Below are 22,803 nucleotides of genomic sequence, written 5' to 3'. Positions count from 1 at the left end.
GATCGAGAGAGACACAGAGAGAGAGAGGGAGATGTATATACAAGTGTCACTCTAGCTCTGTCGTAATCCATTTACAATGTATTTTATCCCCCCCCCCCCCCAGGGTTATGGAGTGTGTGTACTTTCCCGCCAGTTTTCTTCCTATTTTAGAGGTCACCGGAAATGACGAAACAAACCATTTATCAAATTAAAAAAACCGGGCGACAAAACAAAATAATTGTCGGAATCAAAAACAAAGCCTTAGTATTACTGAACAAACATATAGTAATGGAAGAGATGGCTAAATGGGTAAATCTAGATCTAGATGCTTTCAGTTTTACAACGAACACTCAAAACGATCTTGGCTGAGTGGTTAAGCGCTTGGCTTCCGAACCTGGAGTCCTGGGTTCGAATCTCGCTGACGACTGGGATTTTGAATTACGGGATTTTTAGGGTGCCCCTGAGTCCACCCAACTCTAATGGGTACATGTCTTAAGTTAGGAAAGTATAGGCGATTGTTCGTTGTGCTGGCCACATGACACCCTGCTCGTTAACCGTTGGCCAAAGAAACAGATGACCTTACCATCATCTACCCTACAGATCGCAAGGTCTGAAAGAGGAACTTTACTTTTTTTTTGTGTTACTGACAAAATTAGACTGTTTCCATTAACCCTTATATTTCTACATTATTGCAGATTTTTGACACTGTTTTTTTTCCCCCAGAAATCTGCTCTAGTTTACTCTTTAATATTCTCTAGTGCTAAACAACGTGAAAAAAACTAATTAGGCCTGCATGTGATTTTCAAAGCATAGTTTATCAATTCTTTCATATTCTATACTCTGAAAACACCAAAAGCGTATTATGTATTTGCCCCCAATTTGTCAGAGTCTCCATAGGAAAGAAGCTTCTTAGAAACGGAAATATTTTTGTTGGAATTTAAATTTCCAAGTATCTAGATCTATAAATAGAATTAAATTGCTAGACTGACATATCCGGAAAAAAAAAAAGGCGCCGTCAAGTGCTAATGTCGTGTGTTTTTTTTTTTTCTATTGAGATCTTTGTTTCTGTTTCAGTATTTAAAAAAAAGCAAAAACGAAAGTCATCTCAGATTTTTACCTATAAAAAACCTAGCATATATATAGAATATATGAAGTTCTGATAAGCTAGGTTTTTTTGTTGTTTTTTTAAGTTATAGGATAAATTGTGTGCAACTTTTAGTACTTCAAAATCAAATTCTGTAAGCGAGCTCATTTTTTTTTAAATGTAGTTGAAACATTAAAGTTTAATTTAGCATCCTTGTTGAGTTTATCGTGAGAATAGACTCCATACACATGTTTAAAAAATAAATTCAATACATTTATAAAATAGTCATTGTCATATAAGCACAGGATCGAAAACAAATGACCTTTCAGTATGGCGTCTTTGACATTTTTCTTTGTCTATTTATTTCAAATTCCTTGACAATCTACTACATTTCCTTTTCTTACAAGTTTTTTTTACTTTCCATTATAGTTCCACATTGGCTTCCCATATCGCTTTCCCTTTCTTTTCTTTTTTTTTCTCTTACTGATTTTATTGCTGAATGACGTAATCGGAAGTGTAAGCAAAGAGCAGATTACTCTGATTTAACTTTTAGTGTAAAAGCAGAAGCGGCCTTACGGAGTGGCGAGTGGGGCAACCTTAGTGTGTGTGGGGGGGGGGGAATCAGAATATTTTGTCAACGTCAGCACATCGCATATTCGTGTTCTGATATGACACTCGCCGAGGGCCCCGCTCACTGCTATAGCCACCTCTGGTCAAAGTCACCAAATAATACAAACATATTGGGCTGTTCATGTGTACATTTTTGTGTTCATAAGACTCAGCTCTTCTGGCGTAGTTCGCGTGTGCATGCACTGCTATTTTTTTCTCATTATCAGTGATGGGAATTTTCCGACAATTGTCGGAATTCCGATAATTTCTTCTGGTCCGATTTTCTAGCAAAAAAATCCGAAGTTTTCCAGACATTTTTTTTTTTTTAAATCCGATTTTTTTTTTTTCAATTTTTTTTTTATGAAAAAAAAAAATCCGATTTTATTATTTTTCCATTTTCGGAAGAATGCGAAATAAGATTTTTGATTTGTTTTGAACTCCGCACATCCGGTCTTTTGACACAGTTAAAGTTCTATTTTTTTTTTTAAATCTTGTGTTACCGTATTGTCTTATAAGTCTAGATCTCGGTCCAGATTAGAGTGGTTTGAATCAGTCTAGATAGATATCTAGATTCTTTAATTTGAATACTTTTGATCTAGATCTAGACTTCAATGGCTGCTTGCCAGCTTTTGAAAAGTATTCGACTTAAACTTAACTTAGACTTAAGAGTATCAATCATGAATGATGCCCGGTCGCTATGTTACGACGTATGTAGCACTAATCGCCGCTATTACTACAATTCAAGATCTATTATTTTTTCACTGTTGTTACGATGACCCCTAGATTTTTCTAATTTGAACCCTGCCTGCCGACTTCCTTGAGTTCAAATGGGATTAGATTTAGACATCTAGATCTATTATAATAATAATAAGATCTAGATCTACTCATCTAATAGAGTGATACTGTGATAGACCTACCGTGTACCGACCATCTGGATTTATATATAGAATATACTTTTTTTATATAGTAGTAAGTAGGCCTTCTTAAACTTCTTAACATGACTATAGTGAGTTACTGAGTATAAGCCTGACAGAATGTAGATATCTAATAATAATATATTGGATCTAGAATCTAGAAAAGTTATTAGATATAAGTAGTAGTAGCTATAGATTATAGATCTATCTATAGTGAGGGATATGTATATATTTTAATATAAAACTTATCATTACTAATTTTAAAAGCATGTTTTTCAAACACATTTAATCCTTATAGTTGTTTGAGAAAGAAGTTGTTACAATATCTGTATAAAGCAGTTATCTATTATAGAATGCTCAGACTGCAAAAAGCTTTCTCCTCCCATCAATATATATACAAACAATAGTGCCATGAATGCATTTTGAGTGCAGTAATGCTAAATGAAGTGCAGTTTGTGTGCAGTAATGCACAATGCAGTGTAAATGTTATGTAATACAACATTAATTAAAGAAAATATTAAATTAAATGATTCTACGTAGTTTAAAAAAATTCAGCAACATCTTTTTTTAAGTCGTCGCCACGACAGGCCAGTTCAAAAACGGGGGGGGGGGGGGGGGGGGCTTACAAAATTTCCTAAAATTTTTGCAAAGTCAGTTCCCATCACTGCATTATATAGACTCACATCTTAGTCACAGACACATTGTAAATTTTTTTTAAATTTCTCTTAAATAAAATAAAAAAACAACTCTCTCCCCATTTCTACTTCAGTTGACATCAATATAATAATGTATAAGCATCATATAATTTAACCTAGAGCCAGGGCCGGATTTAAAAAGTGGAAGCCCAATGGGGGCAGGATTTTTGTAGAGGCCCCTACACTTTTTTCGAAAGCTTTAATAAAAATACATTTATCCGGAGATGCTAACTGAAAGCGGACACTTCCTATCCTAATCATGACAGCGTTGACAACCGTAAGTATCGTAGGTAAAAAATATGAAGAAAAAAAAAAAAGAAAGAAAAACTTAAAAGCCTTAGATCCGTCGAAATTCGGATTTTCCTAAGTTTCCGGCCCTGCATTGAGGCGTAACGCGCACACACACACATTGTACTACACACAATGGAGTCATTGCACACGGTGTAACACTCAGTCAACACACACACATACTTGCTGCAGTATAATACATGTACAAAACTCACACACACACACACACACACACAGAGTCTAACACAAAGACTTTCATGTTGTCTACCAGGATATCAACACATTGTTGTCAATGTCTCAATAAGCTGCCAACTCTGCGCCCTTCCTTTCAGATAACTTTGACAAGCCAAGTCATAAAATACGATGTTCACATATCAAACTATCTGATAAGAGGAGCTCCGGAAACAGGCTCTGGACTTGTACTTTTGTTTTAAGTCAACTACATTTCTTTCTTTCTTAACTCTTTCACTCCGAATTAACGATACCATCGTTGATTTGACCCCATAAAATTAAATTAATTTCTGGTTTTAGAAAGTATAATTTCTGTTCTATAAAAAGAGCATGCATTCTCCTATAATTCTCTACCAAAAGTCACGTTTTCTGATTACAAACAAAAATGTTATTAAAGTTGAATCATAACAGGGTAGAATGTACAAATGTGAAAAATGAACAATTCTGACAGAACGTGGAAACATAATTACGGAGATAAAGAGTTAAGAACGTCCAATTGGAACGGGTACCTCCGATTAGTTTGGGAAATTACAGGCGCTAACCCTCCACAGCTGTCGGCCATAATAATACTACTAATAATAATCTGTATTATCCATAAGGAAATGTATCTTACAATAGGTGCATAATAAAAAAAAACAAAAAAAACATTATAACTATAGAAAAACAAAATATATTGTTATAACCCCACCATGCGCACCGCCATTCCAGATAGTGCAGAAGGTGCGCACTTCCAGAAACTAGACAGAAAAGGATGTTGACATTAAGAGAATAACGATGTCCGCCCAGGTCTAGAGCCGAAATGAAGAGACTGTGCTAAAGACAGTTGTTGTTTTATGTACTTGTGATGTCCTGTGACATCGTTGCCTCGTTGAGTTGCCTCCCTTAAGTTATTACAAAACATTCACACCAGACTCACTTTAAAGTCACATGTGAAAAGTTGACATCAGATAGTTGAATAGTGTTTAATGATTTGATTACTAAAGGAGCATAGGAGTGTTTGTGTCTCTGTAAACTGTGTCTTGTATCTCCTTTGTGATGGTAAAATCATACAATCCAGGCACATAGTAACAAGTTTTGCATATCTGCGACATGAGGTAGGTAATCAGTATGTCCACCTTAGTGCTATGTCTTCTATAGAGTAACTTCTAAAACGGTTGAATAGTGATAAAAAAATGGTGAACACGAAAGAAAGGGGAGACAATGACATTTAAATATTGTCGGATTCAACCCTAAATGATATAGTACATTTTGAGATTTGAATGGAGAATGTTTGATTTTGTTTTCTCTTATCTCGACCAGTATTTACACTTAACGAAGTTTCCAAATACAAAATACAAATACAAAAAACAAAACAAAAAAATGGAACCTGGTGGCGGAGTGGTAGAGCGCTTGACTTCCGAACCAAGATGTCTCGGGTTCGAATCCCGAATGAAGATTGGGATTTTGAATTTCGAGATTTTTAGTTGGAGTAAGGCGGTTGGTCGTTGTGCTGGCCACATAGCACCATGGTTAACAGTCGGGCATAGAAACATATCTGTTTATCGATCTCAATGTCTGAAATGGGTATTATATTAAAAAATGTTACATATCATTACATATCATGTTCAAGATTTTCACTGTAGGTAGGTCGCATCACTATACATGTACTGGCAAGCTAAGCTGCGATCTTGGTTCGTTAGTCGCATACAAACATTTCTTTTAAGGCGGCAGAAAAACCGGAAATGGAATCAAAGGTTGAGGTCGTGAGAAGACGTGGAACGCACGACCATGTTTCGAGCATCCCATAATGCCCAGGTCGGCATGTGTTCCCGATTTCCGGCTTCGTGCAAAGTGACGCCATTGGTTGGTTGTTATCTGGTATTGAATTTTGGAGAATGTGTTGTACTTCCTGTTCTCAGCAATGACCTTCTGACCTCTTGTTATGTCGTTTATGGTTTGGCACATCGGCACTGTATATGTCGCTTTCTTGTCGGGAAGTTTTGGCTGTCATGTGTTTACAACATGCACTTGCCTGAGTAATTTGATACGAAATTGTTTTTCGATTCTGTAGATTTAGGATGAGTGCGGATGGTCATGTCCGTAGCTAATTGAAAGTCTTGTATCTTTGTATTTCTCTACACTTATCCTTGTATTTCTCACACATATCCTTGTATCTTTGTATTTCCCTACACTTATCCTTATATCCTTGTATTTCTCTACACGTATCCTTGTATCCTTGAATTTCTCTACACTTATCCTTGTATCCTTGTAGTTCTCTACACCTATCCTTGTATCTTTGTATTTCAGAAGCCGACAACGACTTTGTGTACAGTACTAAAATCAATGTTGACCAGCATGCCTCCAATCGAACGCCTAGTCCATGTCCAGATTACGGACAGGAGAATAATGTCCATCTCAATGAGGTGGACAGGTCGAGCTGGGCCACAGAAAGCAGTGGCGACGAGGAGATTGCCACACCAATGGACACCTCCCACGAAGAGGTAAGGACTATCTATAGAGAGGGATGCACGGAGAGGTAGAGAGAGAGAGAGAAAGGCAGAGAGATAGAGATGGAGAGAGATAAAGAAAGATATAACGAGAGTCAGAGAGAGAGAGAAGTATGAAAGGCAGAGAGAGAGAAAGTATGAAAGGCAGAGAGAGAGAGAGAGAAAGTATGAAAGGCAGAGAGAGAGAGAAAGTATGAAAGGCAGAGAGAAAGTATGAAAGACAGAGAGAGAGAGTAAGTATGAAAGACAGAGAAAGAGAGAAAGTATGAAAGGCAGAGAGAGAGAGAGAAAGTATGAAAGGCAGAGAGAGAGAAAGAGAAAGTATGAAAGGCAGAGAGAGAGAGAAAGTATGAAGGGCAGAGAGAGAGAAAGTATGAAAGGCAAAGAGAGAGAGAGAGAAAGTATGAAAGGCAGAGAGACAGAAAGTATGAAAGACAGATAGAGAGAGAGAAAGTATGAAAGAGAGAGAGAGAAAGTATGAAAGGCAGAGAGAGAGAGAGAGAAAGTATGAAAGGCAGAGAGAGAGAGAGAAAGTATGAAAGGCAGAGAGAGAGAGATAAAGTATGAAAGGCAGAGAGAGAGAGAGAGAAAGTACGAAAGGCGGATAGAGGGAGAGAGAGAAAGTTAAAAGGCAGAGAGAGAGAGAGAGAAAGTATGAAAGGCAGAGAGAGAGAGAGAGAAAGAAAGTATGAAAGGCAGAGAGAGAGAAAGAAAGTACGAAAGGCAGAGAGAGAGTGAGTGAGAAAGTATGAAAGGCAGAGAGAGAGAGAGAGAGAGAAAAAAAGTATGAAAGGCAGACAGAGAGAGAGAGAAAGAAAGTACGAAAGGCAGAGAGATAGAGAGTGAGTGAGTGAGAAAGTATGAAAGGCAGAGTGAGAGAGAGAGAGAGAGAGAAAGTACAAAAGGCAGAGAGAGAGAGAGTACGAAATGCAGAGAGAGAGAGAGAGAAAGTATGAAAGGCAGAGAGAGAGAGAGAGAGAAAGTACAAAAGGCAGAGAGAGAGAGAAAGTATGAAAGGCAGAGAGAGAGAGAGAGAGAAAGTACAAAAGGCAGAGAGAGAGAGTACGAAATGCAGAGAGAGAGAGAGAGAAAGTACAAAAGGCAGAGAGAGAGAGAGAGAGAAAGTATGAAAGGCAGAGAGAGAGAAAGAGAGAGAGTACGAAATGCAGAGAGAGTGAGAGAGAGAGAGAAAGTACAAAACACAGAGAGAGAGAGAGAGAGAAAGTACAAAAGGCAGAGAGAGAGAGAGAAAGTATGAAAGGCAGAGAGAGAGAGAGAGTACGAAATGCAGAGAGAGAGAGTACGAAATGCAGAGAGAGAGAGAAAGTACGAGAGGCAGAAAGAGAGAGAGAAATGGGTCGGTGATATCACTATTAATTATTTTATGTAGGGTTTTATTTTTAGAAATGTCGGAAAATATTTTCTATACAAGGAAAAACAATTCAAGGACAAACAATTGTCTATCTTAGTCGACAGTCATATAATAGAACTTGAGTACAATACTGTGTACTGTAAACAAACAGGAAGGCTTTTTATAAGTGATTTGTTCTTTTCAATTCTCCAGTAAATTTTTAAAGACACTGTATGACCTTGATAGAGTAGGGCTTTTACTAAATATATAAAAAACAAAAGCCAGTGACACACAAAAAAAAGCACGCTCTAGCTGGCAACTTGTATCCTATATTTTTTTTTGGCAGTGAATTCGGCATGTGGCCAGAGTTGACAATAAGTCAAGGCTACCGTGCCTCATTTCGGCTCGTACTGAAGTGAAGGAACAAATATTGAACAAAGAACAACTGTGGCAATGCAGGGCATAATACACTTCTTTCAAGCCTAGAAATTTCACATTATTAAAAGCCAGAAAAAACACAGAAAATCCCAAGCAAATACTGGCATCGCTTGCTCAATGTTAGACGATGGAATATTTTGGCATTTTCACATACAAAGATTTTAAAACAGAACTCTTTTTTTTTTTTTGGTAAAGATTAGTTTTACATCGTCTGCTCCAGAGATTTGAAAGGGGATCTGACTTTACATTTTTACTTTACATTTTTACTTTACTTTATATAATGTACAAGTATGCTTTTTATTATTAGTATAATTAAATTCTAGCACCAATGAAAAAAAAAAGTAATTTACCCCTTTCAGACCTTGTGTCTTGCGATCTATAGGGCAGACGATGTAAAGGTCATCTGTTTCTATGGCCGACGGTTAACGAGAATGTCATGTGGCCAGAACAATGACCAGGTACCCATTAGAGTAGGCGTCTTAAAAATCCAGAAATTCAAAATCCCAGTCGTAACCGAGTTTGGAACCAAACGCTTTAAAACTCAGCCACCACGCCCGCCCCTTATTATTATTATGACTAAAACTAGCCAACGAAAGCAGTGGAGAAAATGGCTTGGAAATAGGGTTCTTACTGGCAGCAGATCAGTCTCGAACACCCCACCCCCCTCCCCGGCCAGGTCTACACTCTCAGCAAACTCTAGAATGGCTGCCTAGTCGAGTGGTAAGCGATTCGGACCGTTGTTTGATGGTCCCGAGTTCAGCCCTACCAGCCGTCACAAAAGGACGAATCGTGAAAATAGAATATATCCATGTTGTACTCATGAAATAGGTGATGCCTTTCATGCTGGTGTGTGAGCATTTTAAATTATACAGAATAAGATATTATTCCAGGCCCAATGTTGAACATTTTGCTGAACTGTTAAATTCTAGATATTTAAAAATATTGAAAAAAAAACTCAGTGTATTCATAAAATTAATTCCGCCTTTTTTTCAGAAGTTCAATCCTTCTCATTGAGAATTTTATAATGATTTTTTTAAAAAATATAACTTCATTACATTATTGTCATGATTATTCTCACATTGTGTGTTGCTATGTCGATGGCTTGGATTGTAATTAGGTGCTAGATAACCATTTCACTGTTTGCGAATCGCGTAATCTGATAGTTAGGAAATGGTTATTCATTATGCATACTATATATATACATAGTTTATAATTTATAGTAGCACTTAAATGATTATTACATTTTATTAGTTTTCATCTTGATTATGTGTAGATTATTATTTGTAATTTTGACTGGCCCTGTAGCACTTGTGCTTTGTGGCCAAACGAATAAAATTGTTAACTCTTTCTCTCCTAACTGACGATACAGGCGTTGATTCCACTAGAATGTGGTAAATAATTACGGAGTGAAAGAGTTAAATTGAAGGAACGACCGAAACTTAGAAAATAAACAAAAACTTCCGTTTTAAAACTCACTTCTGCTCATATAATTTTATCACGATCTCCATCTCACTTGCGCATGCGCTAACAGTATTTCAAAGTCGGGGAACGCGCAGAAAACGCTCGTGCCGGATGTCATGTTACGTTTAGAAATAATTAATGTCCAGTTCAATTCTCATCCGAATTCCTTTCTGACATTTCACCCTGAAAATAATCTCGAAATCGGTTTACATTTTAACCTATACGAAACTGTTTACAACAGTTTTTCAAAGGACTTATAGTAGGCTAGTTCAATATTTTATTTGGCTGTTTGTAAAATGTAAAATGTTTTACATGTTTCGGATGTTCCTTCAGAGTTGAAGATAGTTTACTTCCTAGTCCAAACCTCCCGCAGGACGACGGGGGATGGGAGCGGGCAGGGTTTGAACCCTCGGCCGTCGATAAATCTGAACGACAGCCCAGCGCGCAAACCGCACGACCAGGCATATGGACAGACATATGTTTTGTAACAATAAATTAAACGCTGTCAAACATTAATCGAAACAATATGAAATATATATATAAAAAAAATAATGTTTATATGATTTTCATGGTTAGTTTTGATTTACAGTAGACTATTCTTTGCATACTTAAATTTTACTCGCCAGCGAGGCCTGGCTAGCTAGATCTTGTTTTTGAAAATGTTTTGTAGGTCAGTGTCGTGGCTCTTAATAAAGGGGCAAAGGGGAGACTAAAAGTAGGCCACTCTCTTCCTTGCTTCACTCCCCTAACTTTCAAATCATGTAGGAACACCAGTGAACGCCCCTGACATCTAGTGCTCAACTACTTAAAATGTTTTTAGCGAAAAATAAAAATAAATAAAAAAAATTCTACTTTCAAAACATCCAAACCAATTATTTTTGAGAAAATTCTCTATTTTACTACAAGGTGTAATGGCTATTGACCTTGAGAAGGTGTCACAAAAATTAGAAACTTGTATTTTTTACCTGGCTGAGGTCTGTGAGGTTATCTGGCACTTGCAAGGTCTTAGTTTGAACCTTGCGCGCAAGTTAGTTCTGTGTTTTTACGTTTGGTGATCTGGTCATTTCTTTGGCAATCATTCTCTGTCCATTATTTGTTATTGCAGCTGGACTCTGCCACGGAAGGGATACTGAAAATGAGGCAACTCCTGGTCAAGGGAGTATTGGATAGTGAGAAAGAGTACCTGGAGATGTTGAATATCCTCATACATGTAAGTCTTTTTTTCTGTGACTCGTGCTCTGTATCTGTCTCTTTCCTCTCTCTCTCTCTCTTTCTTTCTGTTACTTTCTCTATATGTCTTTTCTATTTCTCTCTCCATTTCTTTTCACCCTCTTTTTACTCTTTCTCTCTCCCTTTCTTTCTCTCTACTTCTCTTTTTCTATTTCTCTCACCTTCTCTATATTTCTTTCTCTTTCTCTCTCTCCATTTCTTTTAACTTTCTTTTTTCTCTTTCTCTCTCCCTTTCTTTCTGTCATTTTCTCTTTCTCTCTCTCCTTCTCTCTTTCAATTTCTCCCCCACTTTCACTCTATATATTTTCTCTTTCTTTCTTTCTTTCTCTAATTCTTTTTCTTTCTCTTTCTCTCTCCTTCCCAAACATGGTCACTTTGCTGTAAATGTGGGGTGTCATCTCTCTCCCTCATTGTAGAAATGTTCACTTTCAGTTGTTTTGGGATTTTTGTTTTTTTTTAACTATAAATTCTTATCCTCGTCAGACTTAACTCTATTAATATCTACTAATATCATAGACATGATTAATTAGTCCTAAGTCATTCTAATTTGACCAGAGGTGTGACTAGTCTGTTTGATGCCTAGTGCCTCAGCTCCATTTGATGACCTTAAAAAAACAAAATCACGCAATAAAATACTGAACATACGTTCAAGACAAAACATTTCCCACGGGACTCTTCAGTGTTTCTCAAAATGTTCATATTTTATAATGTCCTTTCGCAGGGGCGTAGCTAGGAATTTTCTATCGTTTGGGGCCAGGGGGGTCGACCTCTTTGGGGGCCCATGCGTTTTTTGCGTAATACATATATTTTTGGGTGTAAAAACACTTGTTTGGGGGCCCTCATCAAGTGGGAGCCTGGGGAGGGGGGTTTTCAAATTCTCCCTTCTCCCCCACCCTAGCTACGCCACTGTCCTTTCGCATGCCACTCACCCATTCACAGCATCGTATTTGGATAGTCATTTCACCAACTCCAAGAAATCGCCTTGACTTTTGAACTCCGCCCCCCCCCCACACCACCTACATCAGTGACTTGTACTTTAAAGTACTTTAAAAAGAGGATAATTAAGTCCTACGCACTTCCTCTCGTGCATCTTAATCACGTGACTTGTACTTTATTAAGTCTATGTCAAACTTAAGTCAAACTTCAAATTTATATTTAAATACATAGGCCTATATAAGTATACACATACAATACGAGATACGCAATACATAGGCCATGATCTATAATTCTATAGGCATTTACCATAAAAAAATATCAATAACAGACAAAACTTGAACTGATTTGGTAATATGAAAAGTTGCCTCTTCACATCTTTCTATCTCTCTTTCATTTCTCTCATTGTGTGGTGTCCGGCCATGTGACGTCACATTAATACTTCCCTGTGCCAAATCCTCGTCTATTTTTGGCCTGTATTTTGTTTCTTCATCAAGTTATGTTTTTAAAATTTCCTTGACGTCACTTTTACGTCTGCTTGTCACGCTGTAGTCTTGTTTACTTTAGTATTATGCCGGAAAATATAGTGTTATTGGATTCCACAGCTTTAAATGTAATGTAGTAATTCATTACCAATACGAACGACATAATTTCTCGTTATAGCTTGACCAAATAAGTTATTTTTGTGGTAGAGAGAACAATGCAAGTAGACAGGTTTTGGTTGGTGAATTCAATCGCAACATTTTCCATCTCATTTTTTAGTGTCCCCCGAAAGGGGAAAAGACGCTATTCATCATCAAACTCCATTTGAGTGAGGGCTTGAGAGGCTCAAATCCTCTCTTGCAAAAGCCCTGGACAGAAACCCTGCTGTCTTGCGTAGTGCATAAATGTCGCCATACAGGTCGAGAATTTTTGGTTTTCCAGACCTGTCGAGACGGAGATCAGCAAGTCTGGGGCAGTCGCTATTAGACGCTATTAGTTTTGTGTGGAATGTATGACCGTCTGTCCCGTTTAGATCTCGTAAACTAGAAAAGTTAGTGAAAATCAGTGAATCAGAGATTGGCCCTTTACAAAACAATTAGATCAATTAGATATTCATTATAAGACATTAGTTAGGCCAGGTTCACATCTAACTTCACATTCATTTTCACCTATCCTTTGGTCCGCTGGAGCACCACACAAGATCTGTCAACCTTCTTTCTTCATTCTTCTCTGTCATTTGTCTTTGATAGAATTTCATTCTGATGTTATTTCTGAAAATATTGAAACCTGCCTTTATACCTGCCTGGGTGGATCACTTCGGGGGGCCGATTTTGAGTTTGTATTTTCACACAAACTGTCTTTGTAACCTTGTTCAATATTCAGTTGATTACCCGATTTCAATCTTCAGGCGTGCTACTAACTTCTACATTCTACACCAAGACATTCGCTTCGATGAAAGTCTATTTATATCTGCAAACTCCTTTGAATTAATACTTTAAGATCATTGCAAAACAAGCAATATATATATATATATATATATAACTTTTATAAAGGAAAGAACTGCACATTTACAGACACATCTCTCGTTACTGTAATATTTATTTCCATATTTTTTCTGCAAAAATAAATTAATTGGTCATATTTATAAATATTTGTAGGAAGTTTCAACTTGATCCGAGAATGGGAAGTGGGATAAGGCATGAATCAAAAAACAAATTAACCGAACTAAAGCAACAAGAGTCTCAAATAACACATTGATTTTATTAGTCTATTGTTCGTCTCTTCACTCCAGCGTCTTGTTATCAACCTGACCCCCTTTTACATAAAGTCCTCACTTACTTTCCATGCTGTTCACTCAACCATGTACACCGAAGGTCAACTGGTCATTTCATACACAGGCACACACACTGCAGTACCGGCCACTCAAAACACATACACTTACTATCACAGTCAATTAATTAAATTAATTACTGGTAATTTATTATTTTGTTTGATACCAACAAGGGAAACGAATCCTTCATTATTCACAGTTACGGCTAAACATGTAGGTTTCGTCCCCTTAGATGAGTGTACACGTTATTTCTCCCACACCCATTCTCGGATCAAGTTGAAACTTTAAACACTTATTTATTGTATCTAACAAAACACCATTCAATTACAAATTTAACAATTAGTCAATTAATTGTTGGTAATTATGTTTGTTAAAGAATAAGGGAAATGGCTTCTACATTATTGAGAGATGTAGTTGTAAGTGCGGAACTCTTTCCCGTTGATAAGCTTTGATTTTAAAAAAAAAAGGATTATTTATATTTTGATTGTTGTTTTTTTTTTCCTAAATTTATTTTCTTTCATACACGCTACTTACAATTTAACTCTTTCTCTCCGTAATTATTTGCCACATTCTGGTGGAATCAACGCTGGTATCGTCAGTTAGGAGAGAAAGAGTTAAAAGAGAAAGAATCCATTCATTAGATCTATGCACAACAATTAATAAGTAGGCCTATTTAAATTGTTTCACATTATACAAGTGAAGTCCAAAGTACAACACGCAAAATATCTATCCACATTTAACCAAAGAGAAAGGTTTCTTTCTTAAGGCCTTGGATGAGAGGATGGTCTCTTCATTAAAACCATCAATTAGGCACCATTCAATAAAATCAGTTAGGCCAGGCCGCCAGGTTCAGATTGAGCTATATCTTCATAACTAATCAATTCATTGAATACCTATGAATTTTAACAATGTAATAATGGTAACATTAATAAATCTCCGTACCCTGTGGTATCATGGCGTTAGTCTGACAAAACAGAACAAAAGTATCGGCAATACTTTAGACACGCTCCCGTCTCTTCTTTTTGTGGGCACGACATGGCCTAAATTGTGTCGATGTGCCAAAAATCAAATCAATTCTTTTGTATACAATTATGGTTGTTGATAATTTGTTGTTCACAGTGGCTTTAATCTGATATTTATATTGCAAATAGTGAAACCTGCCTTTTTATCTGGCTGAGTGGACCACAGCGGGGGGCCGATTTTGAGTTTGTGTTTCTACACAACTGTCTTTGTAACCTAGTTCTCACACCCATTTATGGCTCACCTCCTCCGGCTATGTTTTTAACGTTGAACAATATGTGCATTGTGCAAGCAATATCATCAGCCTGCAGTTGTAGTACTGCAGTTGTAGACCTTGTTTTTGAAACTATTAATATGGCGGTGTTCGTTTTTGTCGCAGATTTCTAGTTTGTTTCTTGCCTACTTTAGCTCGGTGACGTAATAGGGAGTATAAGCTAGAGTCCTGCAGCCTGTTTGTGGTCTGATAGAACACACACACACACACACAAAGACTGCAGTCTAGCAATGTCCTTGACCCGATGTGTGTATGTTTTTAAAAGCCAAATCTTGAAGAGCTATTCGACTACACCTGACTTAACATACATCTATATATGTACATGTGAACCGACACACGCTTGACACACTTGACTTGCTTCAATGACTTTGGGAAATTCTTTTTTTTTTTCCATAAGTATCCCATCAGATTTGCAGTTCTTTTCTTTTTTTAAATATTATTATTATTGTTATCAAAGATTTGGAGTTCTGTATAATATTCTTTACAGATTTTTAATAAATGTTTAAATCAAAATTATTTCTATAAATTGTTAAAAGGGCAAAATAGGATTTAAAAAAAATTCATACCATTTTTCTCTTGTTTTTTTTTTCTCCATAAAGTTTAATTATTGTAAAAATAATATCAACAACCGAACAGATTGAATGATTTAGATAGAAAACATTAAAGAAACTATTATAAAACAGTCACAAAACAGAGCAGTGAGGTACACAGCAAACGAATATTCACATTTGATTAGAGTAACACCATTAGTAAAATCATTAAATTTAGATAAAAGATTTAAAAGTGAAGTAGCAATTATAGATATATATACATAAAACACTGAACCATAATTTACAAATACAAAGCAAAACCTAATAAAATGCTCAGAAAGACAGAAAGATAAAATGCGCATTTCTTATTCCATACGCTAGAACAAATTCGTACAAATGCTCCTTCTTCTCTAGTGTTATTAGAGCATGGAATGGGTTGCCCGAATCAGCCAGGAAAACCAACGCCTTGGCATTGATTAACATGCATGACTAGATTAACCTATAGGGACATGCGTACGTAGGAATCGGTAGGACATAATCATCATCTTTTTTTTTTAAAGTAACGTCTGTGTTTTTGTAAGAAGATAAGATAAGAAAGATAGATAGGAAGTCGGACGGACGAAGCGAGAGATTGATTGGCTCATTCATTGATAGGGAAAGTGGAAACTAGAGAGTTTTTCTTGTGGTCGATTTTGTGATGTAATTCTAGTTTCCAAAAGTTTCGTTGATTTGTGATTGATAATAATTATTTCGTTCTTTTGATTTTCCCTTAAATTCCCACCTCTCTATTATTTGATGTGAGTGAATCATCGAAAGCGTCCTATACTGTCTGCTCAACTGTCACAAGTAACTAATGACATGTTTTTGGTTTCATGGAAGTTATTTATAGTACCAACACATTGGCCCATTGCAATCGTCTGCTCGTGTCCTGTACACGTTTTGATAGGTTAGTTTTTTTGGTGCGTAGGTCGAGGTCATGAGAACCAAGTACGAACGACAACAAATGGTTGGCATGTGTGTGTGTGTTGGTTTATGTGTGCTTAGATAGGTACTTCGATAAAAATTTCAAAATGATCACAATGCAATGAAACCTATGTAGTTAGATAGAGCTTGAGAAATGCTTTCCAATGATACCAATTTTATATTGCTGAGTTAATTGTGAGGGAAGTTATTAAATTTTTAGTGGCCAAAAATTAGCCTTCTTTAGCCTTTGTAAATAAAAAAAAAATCTGTGACCGAAACAACTGACAGTTGAACTTAAATTAACTGTAATATAAAAAGTCTTAAAGATATGGGGTTGAAACTTCACACTCTTTTACATTAACCAGTATTCTGTTAAAATAAATTTAAAAAATAAGACCAAGCAATAAAATCTTTGAAAAAAAGTTAATTAATATATAAAAACAAATGGTTGGCATGTGTGTGTGTGTTGGTTTATGTGTGCTTGGCTTAGATTGTTGGGTTTGAATGTTGATACTAATGGGCCTTCATTGTCATGATACAAGCCCTTTATTATCATGAAATAACTGGACCTTTATGAGCATGATACAACAAAGCCTTCATTATTATGATACAACTTGGACTTTATCATAATATAGCTGTGTCCTAATTAGGATCAGGATAATACTTGGACTTCATTAGAATGATACAATAAAGGCTTTAATCAATATGACAAATTAAGGCCTTGAGTATGATAAATTAAGGCTTTCAATCAGTTAGATAAATTAAGACCTTCAATTATTATGATAAATTAAGACGTTCAATTAATATGATAAATTAAAGCCTTCAATCAATATTATAAATCAATTCCATTAATCATTAGACAGTTTTTTGGATTATGGGTGATTTCAACCTACCTGATATAAATTGGAAAACACTAACCATAGATAAACACCAAAACCTTAAGGACATAAATGAGCTTTTCATAGAAACTTTACACAACCTAAGTTTAGATCAAATCATTAAAAAGCCAACTAGATTAAACAACACATTAGATCTCTTCTTAACCAACAGACCTGGATTAGTAGTTGATTATGATATTATCCCTGGTCTATCAGACCATGAGATCATAAAAATACACAGTCAGATAAAAGCAGTAGCCAATATAAAACCCAAAAGAAAAATCTTACTCTGGAATAAATGTAACCTAACACAACTACACCAAGCTGCATTAAACTTTCAACAAACATTCTTATTAGAAAAAGACATTAACCAACCAGTCGATGACCTCTGGAATTTCATTAAAAACCATCTTAAAAGCATTATAGAAAATCAAATACCAACTAAATACACATCAAACAAAATAAATAAATGCTGGTTTAATAATAGACTAAAGAAGCTTTGTAAACAGAAGGAAAACCTATATAGAAAATTTAAAGAAACTAATGCAGAAAGAGTTTACAAAAAGTATATAAAAATTAAACACTTAACCCAAAAAGTAAGCAGACAGCTGCAGAGTGAATACATAAACAATGTAATATCTAAAGACAACAACAAAAACCTATGGTCATACATTAAGTCTAAGAAAATGGAAACAACAGGCGTAGCGCCATTAAAAGATGAACATAACATAATACATAATGATAATGAAACTAAAGCAAACATTCTAAACAAATACTTTGCATCAGCATTCTCAGCCCCAGGAGACAAAGACATATTACTGAATTTGAACCAAGTAGACAACATAGAAGATATAGTAGTACAAGAAAATGGAATTCAAAAACTATTAGCCAACACCAAACCAAATAAAGCTTCTGGACCTGATGGTATTCCAGCTAGATTACTCAAAGAACTAAGTAATGAGCTAGCCCCAGTGTTCAAAATACTCTTTCAGGCTTCACTTAACCAGGGCAGAGTACCAAAGGACTGGAAAGAAGCTAATGTCACCCCCCTATTTAAAAAAGGAGAAAAATCTGACCCAGGAAACTACAGACCAGTATCACTTACCAGCATCACATGTAAAATCCTAGAACACATAATATGTAGCAACATCATAAACCACTTAGACAAACATAATGTCCTCACACCATACCAACATGGCTTTAGGAAATATAGATCATGTGAAACACAACTAATAGGACTAATTGATGATTTTTCAAAAGGTTTAGATAATAGTGAACAAATAGATGCTATCTTACTAGATTTTTCTAAGGCTTTTGACAAAGTTCACCACCATAGTTTGCTTAAAAAATTAAAATATTTCGGCATTAATGGTCCACTGCATCAGTGGATTAAAGACTTTCTGATAGGGAGAGAACAAATTGTAATAATAAATGGCTCTAAATCAACACCGATAACAGTAAACTCAGGTGTACCTCAAGGAACAGTCTTGGGTCCACTACTATTTTTAATTTACATAAATGATTTACCAAATTGCATTACTTCAGGAACAAAAGTCAGATTATTTGCAGACGATTGCATAATATATAGAACAATAAAAACAACACAAGACACAGATATTTTACAAAGAGAATTAGATGAATTACAGAAATGGGAATCAAATTGGAGCATGTCTTTCCACCCAGAAAAATGTCAGTTGTTAAGAGTAACAAAAAAACTAAAACAAATTAATTCCACTTATCTTATTCATGGCAAACCAGTAACACAGAGTAAAAACGCAAAATACCTAGGTGTTATAATAAATAAAAAAACTGTCATGGAATCCACATATTGATGAAACTACAAAAAAATCAAACAAAGCATTAGGATTTATTAAAAGAAATTTCTATAAATCAAATAAGAACATAAAACTAAAATGTTATTTAACCTTGGTTAGGCCAATAATAGAATATGCATCCTCTGTTTGGGACCCCTCAACTCAAGAAAACATTAAGAAACTAGAACAGACACAAAAAAGAGCAGTGCGATTCATAACAAACGAATATTCACATTTGACTAGAGTAACACCTTTAGTAAAATCACTAAATTTAGAAAGCCTTCAGGACAGAAGGCTCAAAAGTAAAGTAGCAATGATACATAAAACACTGAACCATAATCTTCAAATACAAAAACAAAATTTAATAAAATACTCTGAAAGACACAAAGATAAAGGCACATTCCTCGTCCCATATGCTAGGACAAATTTGTACAAATACTCCTTCTTCCCTAGTGCTATTAGAGCATGGAATGGGTTGCCTGAGCTAGCCAGGAAAACCAGTGACTTGGCAGAATTTAAGTCATTGGTTAATATGCATGACTAAATGCATGACGCGTAGGACGTAATCATCTTCTTTTTTGAAGTAACGTCTGTATTATATAAGATAAGAAGATATGATTAATCAATTCCATCAATCAATATGATAAATTATGGCCTTCAATAAGAAAAATAAGGGCTTCAATCAATATAATTCACTGGTATTTCATAATTGTGTGGGCTCATTTATTATTGGGGTTGCTGTGGCTAGGTTGTTAAGCGCTTGGCTTCTGAAACTGGGGTCCTGAGCTCAAATCTCTGTGAAGACTGGAATTTTGAATTTTGGGATTTTTTACGGTGCCTGAGTCCACCCAACTCTAATGGGTATGACTTAAGTTGGGGAAAGTAAAGGCGGTTGGTTGTTGTGCTGGCCACATGACACCCTGCTCATTAACCATTGGCCAAAGAAACAGATGACATTAACATCTTCTGCCCTTTAGATCACAATGTCTGAAAGGGGAACTTTACATTACTTATCTTCATTTACTATTGCATTTTTTCCCCCACAAGTACAAGTCATTCACTTAATTATGTATTTGCTTTTATACTTCTGTTTGTATTAATATTTTATTATTTATGCGTTCCATTGATAGGGCCTATAATATTACAAACATCCAGCAGGTTAGGTTTTTCAAGCTTTTATGTTTTTCAAGCTTTTTTCTTGGGCTTTAATCATAGACTATACTTAAAGGTTTTAATAATCAGTTTTGTTTTTCTCTCTAGTACAAACATAGCCTCGAAGCCAGTTCACAGGGGTCAATGCCAGTGATTAGTAAAGAAGACATTGCAACAATTTTCTCCAACATAGAGGACATCTATGATATCCACAATGAATTTGTCCAGTCCTTGACGCCCAAAGTTCAAAAGTGGACACATTCGGAGGCCATCGGGGATATTTTTAAAATTATGGTAAGAGTGCTAAAAACACACACACAATCAGACAGAAGGAGAGGGGAAATAGGATCTGTTGATTAATTAGATTCTAGGTCTAGATCTATGTAATTTAGAAGGTATCCTATAAATTTTGTGCACTTTTTGCAAAGAAAATAAGTTTCATTTTAGATTATTAGATCAATGGATCTCATTCACCAAAATGAATGCTCACATGATAACCATTGATAAGGAACGAAAAATACTGTCATGTGATATCTAGTGTTGATTCGAATTAGGTCATAAGTTGTATAGAAGAGATAGGTCTATTTGGTTATTCAAGCAACATTTACAGATTTTTCTTTCCAATGTTCAATGAGGATGTTGTAAGTCCAGCATCAGAGGTGAAAGATATTTACCTTTTTTTCCTGCATAAAGGAGTGGGTCCTGGATTGCAGATGCCATACACAACAGTAGTAGAAAGAAAGCTGAAAATGCAATGGTTCCAGATGATTACATATTGATTGCCACTGTGTATTAAGGATTAGCCTCTTAAGTCACACAAAAAGTTGCAAAGGGAAAAGATCTGAGATGTAAAATACCACAGAAGCGTAAGGCCAGCACAATGGCCATAGGCTCTAAATTTCACTGACAAATGTCAGCTCTTCTTCAGTAGACACCAAAATGGCATTAGATTATGATTAGATCTAGAATTTAAAAAATTTAATGGTACCTAAGACATGCTAGTGTCTTTGATTGTTTATTATTGCCTATTAAAATTATGCCAAAAAAAACCAAGTGATTGACATGAAAAACCTGCACTTATTCCACAGATTACTAAATTTATCCACTGTGACAGCTACCTTAAAAATTACCATTTGGCAGTAAGCACAGTCCACAGATGTTGTAGTGAAAGTGAACAGTTTCTATTTTTGGCCAAGGTGAGCTCAGAAAAAGCCCACTAATTTGGCAGCAACTTCAGTATAGGAATTAGCTGCTTTCTGTGACTGGTTTAACATGCATGCATAAAATAGTTTGAGATCAGCTGTAAAAAGAAAATAGTTTAACCAAAGATGAAAAACAAGAAATCTATTCAGGGAATGGGAAATGAAGAGTACAATTTTTTGAAAACTTTTAACATTAAGTAAATTAAGAAATATGAACTTCTAAATCCTAAATCTTTTATTTCTACTTGTATTTCTCTAAAATGTTATGACAATAGTTTTGGGCTTTGATTCATCCCATCCATCCCAGTGGCACTACAGCCCATGGAGGGCTCTGGCCTGCTTCAACACATTCCTCCATTCAGATCTCTCCTGGCCTTAATGCCATAACCCCAAGCTGTTGTAGATCTGCCTCCAGATCATCAATCCATCGCATTTGGGACCTGCCTTTGGGTTACCTGCCTTTTGGTATAAAATTTTCACTCCACTTTTTCTCCTGCATTCTTTCAAGGTGACCTACCCTACTTAGTCTAGATTAGTGATTACATTAGTGATTAGATTAGTGATTAGATTAGTGATTAGATTAGTGAAATGTAATAACTATCAATACAATGAAGTATTTTACTTTTTTTTTCTTTCTAAGAAATCTTAGAAAAAATATTGAAAATAGTCACCAACAGTCTCATTGTATATCAAGCTAATTGAAAATATTTTCATTTTGTTCTTTGTATTTAAGGAAATAAAAATCAGCCAAACTCTAAAGCAAACTACAACACTGGAAGGTAAATATGTTATTATTATTTTTCTATTTTAAATATCCTTATCAGTTGTTTATAAACTACCTGGTGGGGCTATTATTGTTTTGTTAATATAAATTTGGTATAACCCTGAGATCTTTGAGGTCATGTCAGGCAATGGAATATAAAGTTGTTGTTTTTTTTTTTCACTTTCAAATATTTTGGTGTAAGAGTATTATAGAAATATTCATGTTATAGAAATATTCATGTTATTGAAATATTCATGTTATAGAAATATTCATGTTATTGAAATATTCATGTTATAGAAATATTCATGTTATTGAAATATTCATGTTATTGAAATATCCATGTTATTGAAATATTCATGTTATATTCCTCTGTATTGATTTATTAAACTATTTTTGTAGCATGTCCCACTTTATGACACCAAACTTTTTCCAATCACTATTTTCAAAGATTTTTTTTTTCTCTAAATAGATGCTTTATTCAAACCAGTACAGCGAGTTCAGAGAAATATTTTAGTCTTGCATGTAAGTATTGGTTTGTAATTGTACCTTTCATCATTAAAAAAACAAACTGGCAGACATTAACTTAAACACAGATTTATTGTTAACTTTACAAGTTGCCAGATAATTTTAAAATTTCAATTTTTTCAATTTTTATATAAAATTGTACCTACCTATCACAATAAGTTTAGGTAATT

At 35.4% G+C, this 22,803-nt stretch overlaps 1 protein-coding gene across 3 annotated transcripts in view; it reads left to right on the top strand.

Annotated features, from left to right (window-relative positions):
- Positions 1–22,803, top strand: part of LOC106068244 (uncharacterized) — a 76,757-nt gene that overhangs the window by 39,194 nt on the left and 14,760 nt on the right. For all 3 annotated transcript variants that reach the window (XM_056005119.1, XM_056005121.1, XM_056005122.1), the window contains exons 3-8: positions 6,087–6,280; positions 10,642–10,746; positions 20,252–20,437; positions 21,232–21,339; positions 22,079–22,124; positions 22,578–22,630. In XM_056005119.1, the coding sequence (XP_055861094.1) occupies positions 6,087–6,280; positions 10,642–10,746; positions 20,252–20,437; positions 21,232–21,339; positions 22,079–22,124; positions 22,578–22,630 (692 nt within the window). The remainder of the gene's footprint in view (positions 1–6,086; positions 6,281–10,641; positions 10,747–20,251; positions 20,438–21,231; positions 21,340–22,078; positions 22,125–22,577; positions 22,631–22,803) is intronic.

Source organism: Biomphalaria glabrata, chromosome 12 (assembly GCF_947242115.1).
Source record: "Biomphalaria glabrata chromosome 12, xgBioGlab47.1, whole genome shotgun sequence".
NCBI lineage: Eukaryota > Metazoa > Mollusca > Gastropoda > Planorbidae > Biomphalaria > Biomphalaria glabrata.
The sequence above is the reverse complement of the archived record's forward strand: the minus strand, read 5'-3'. Positions and strand labels throughout refer to the sequence as shown.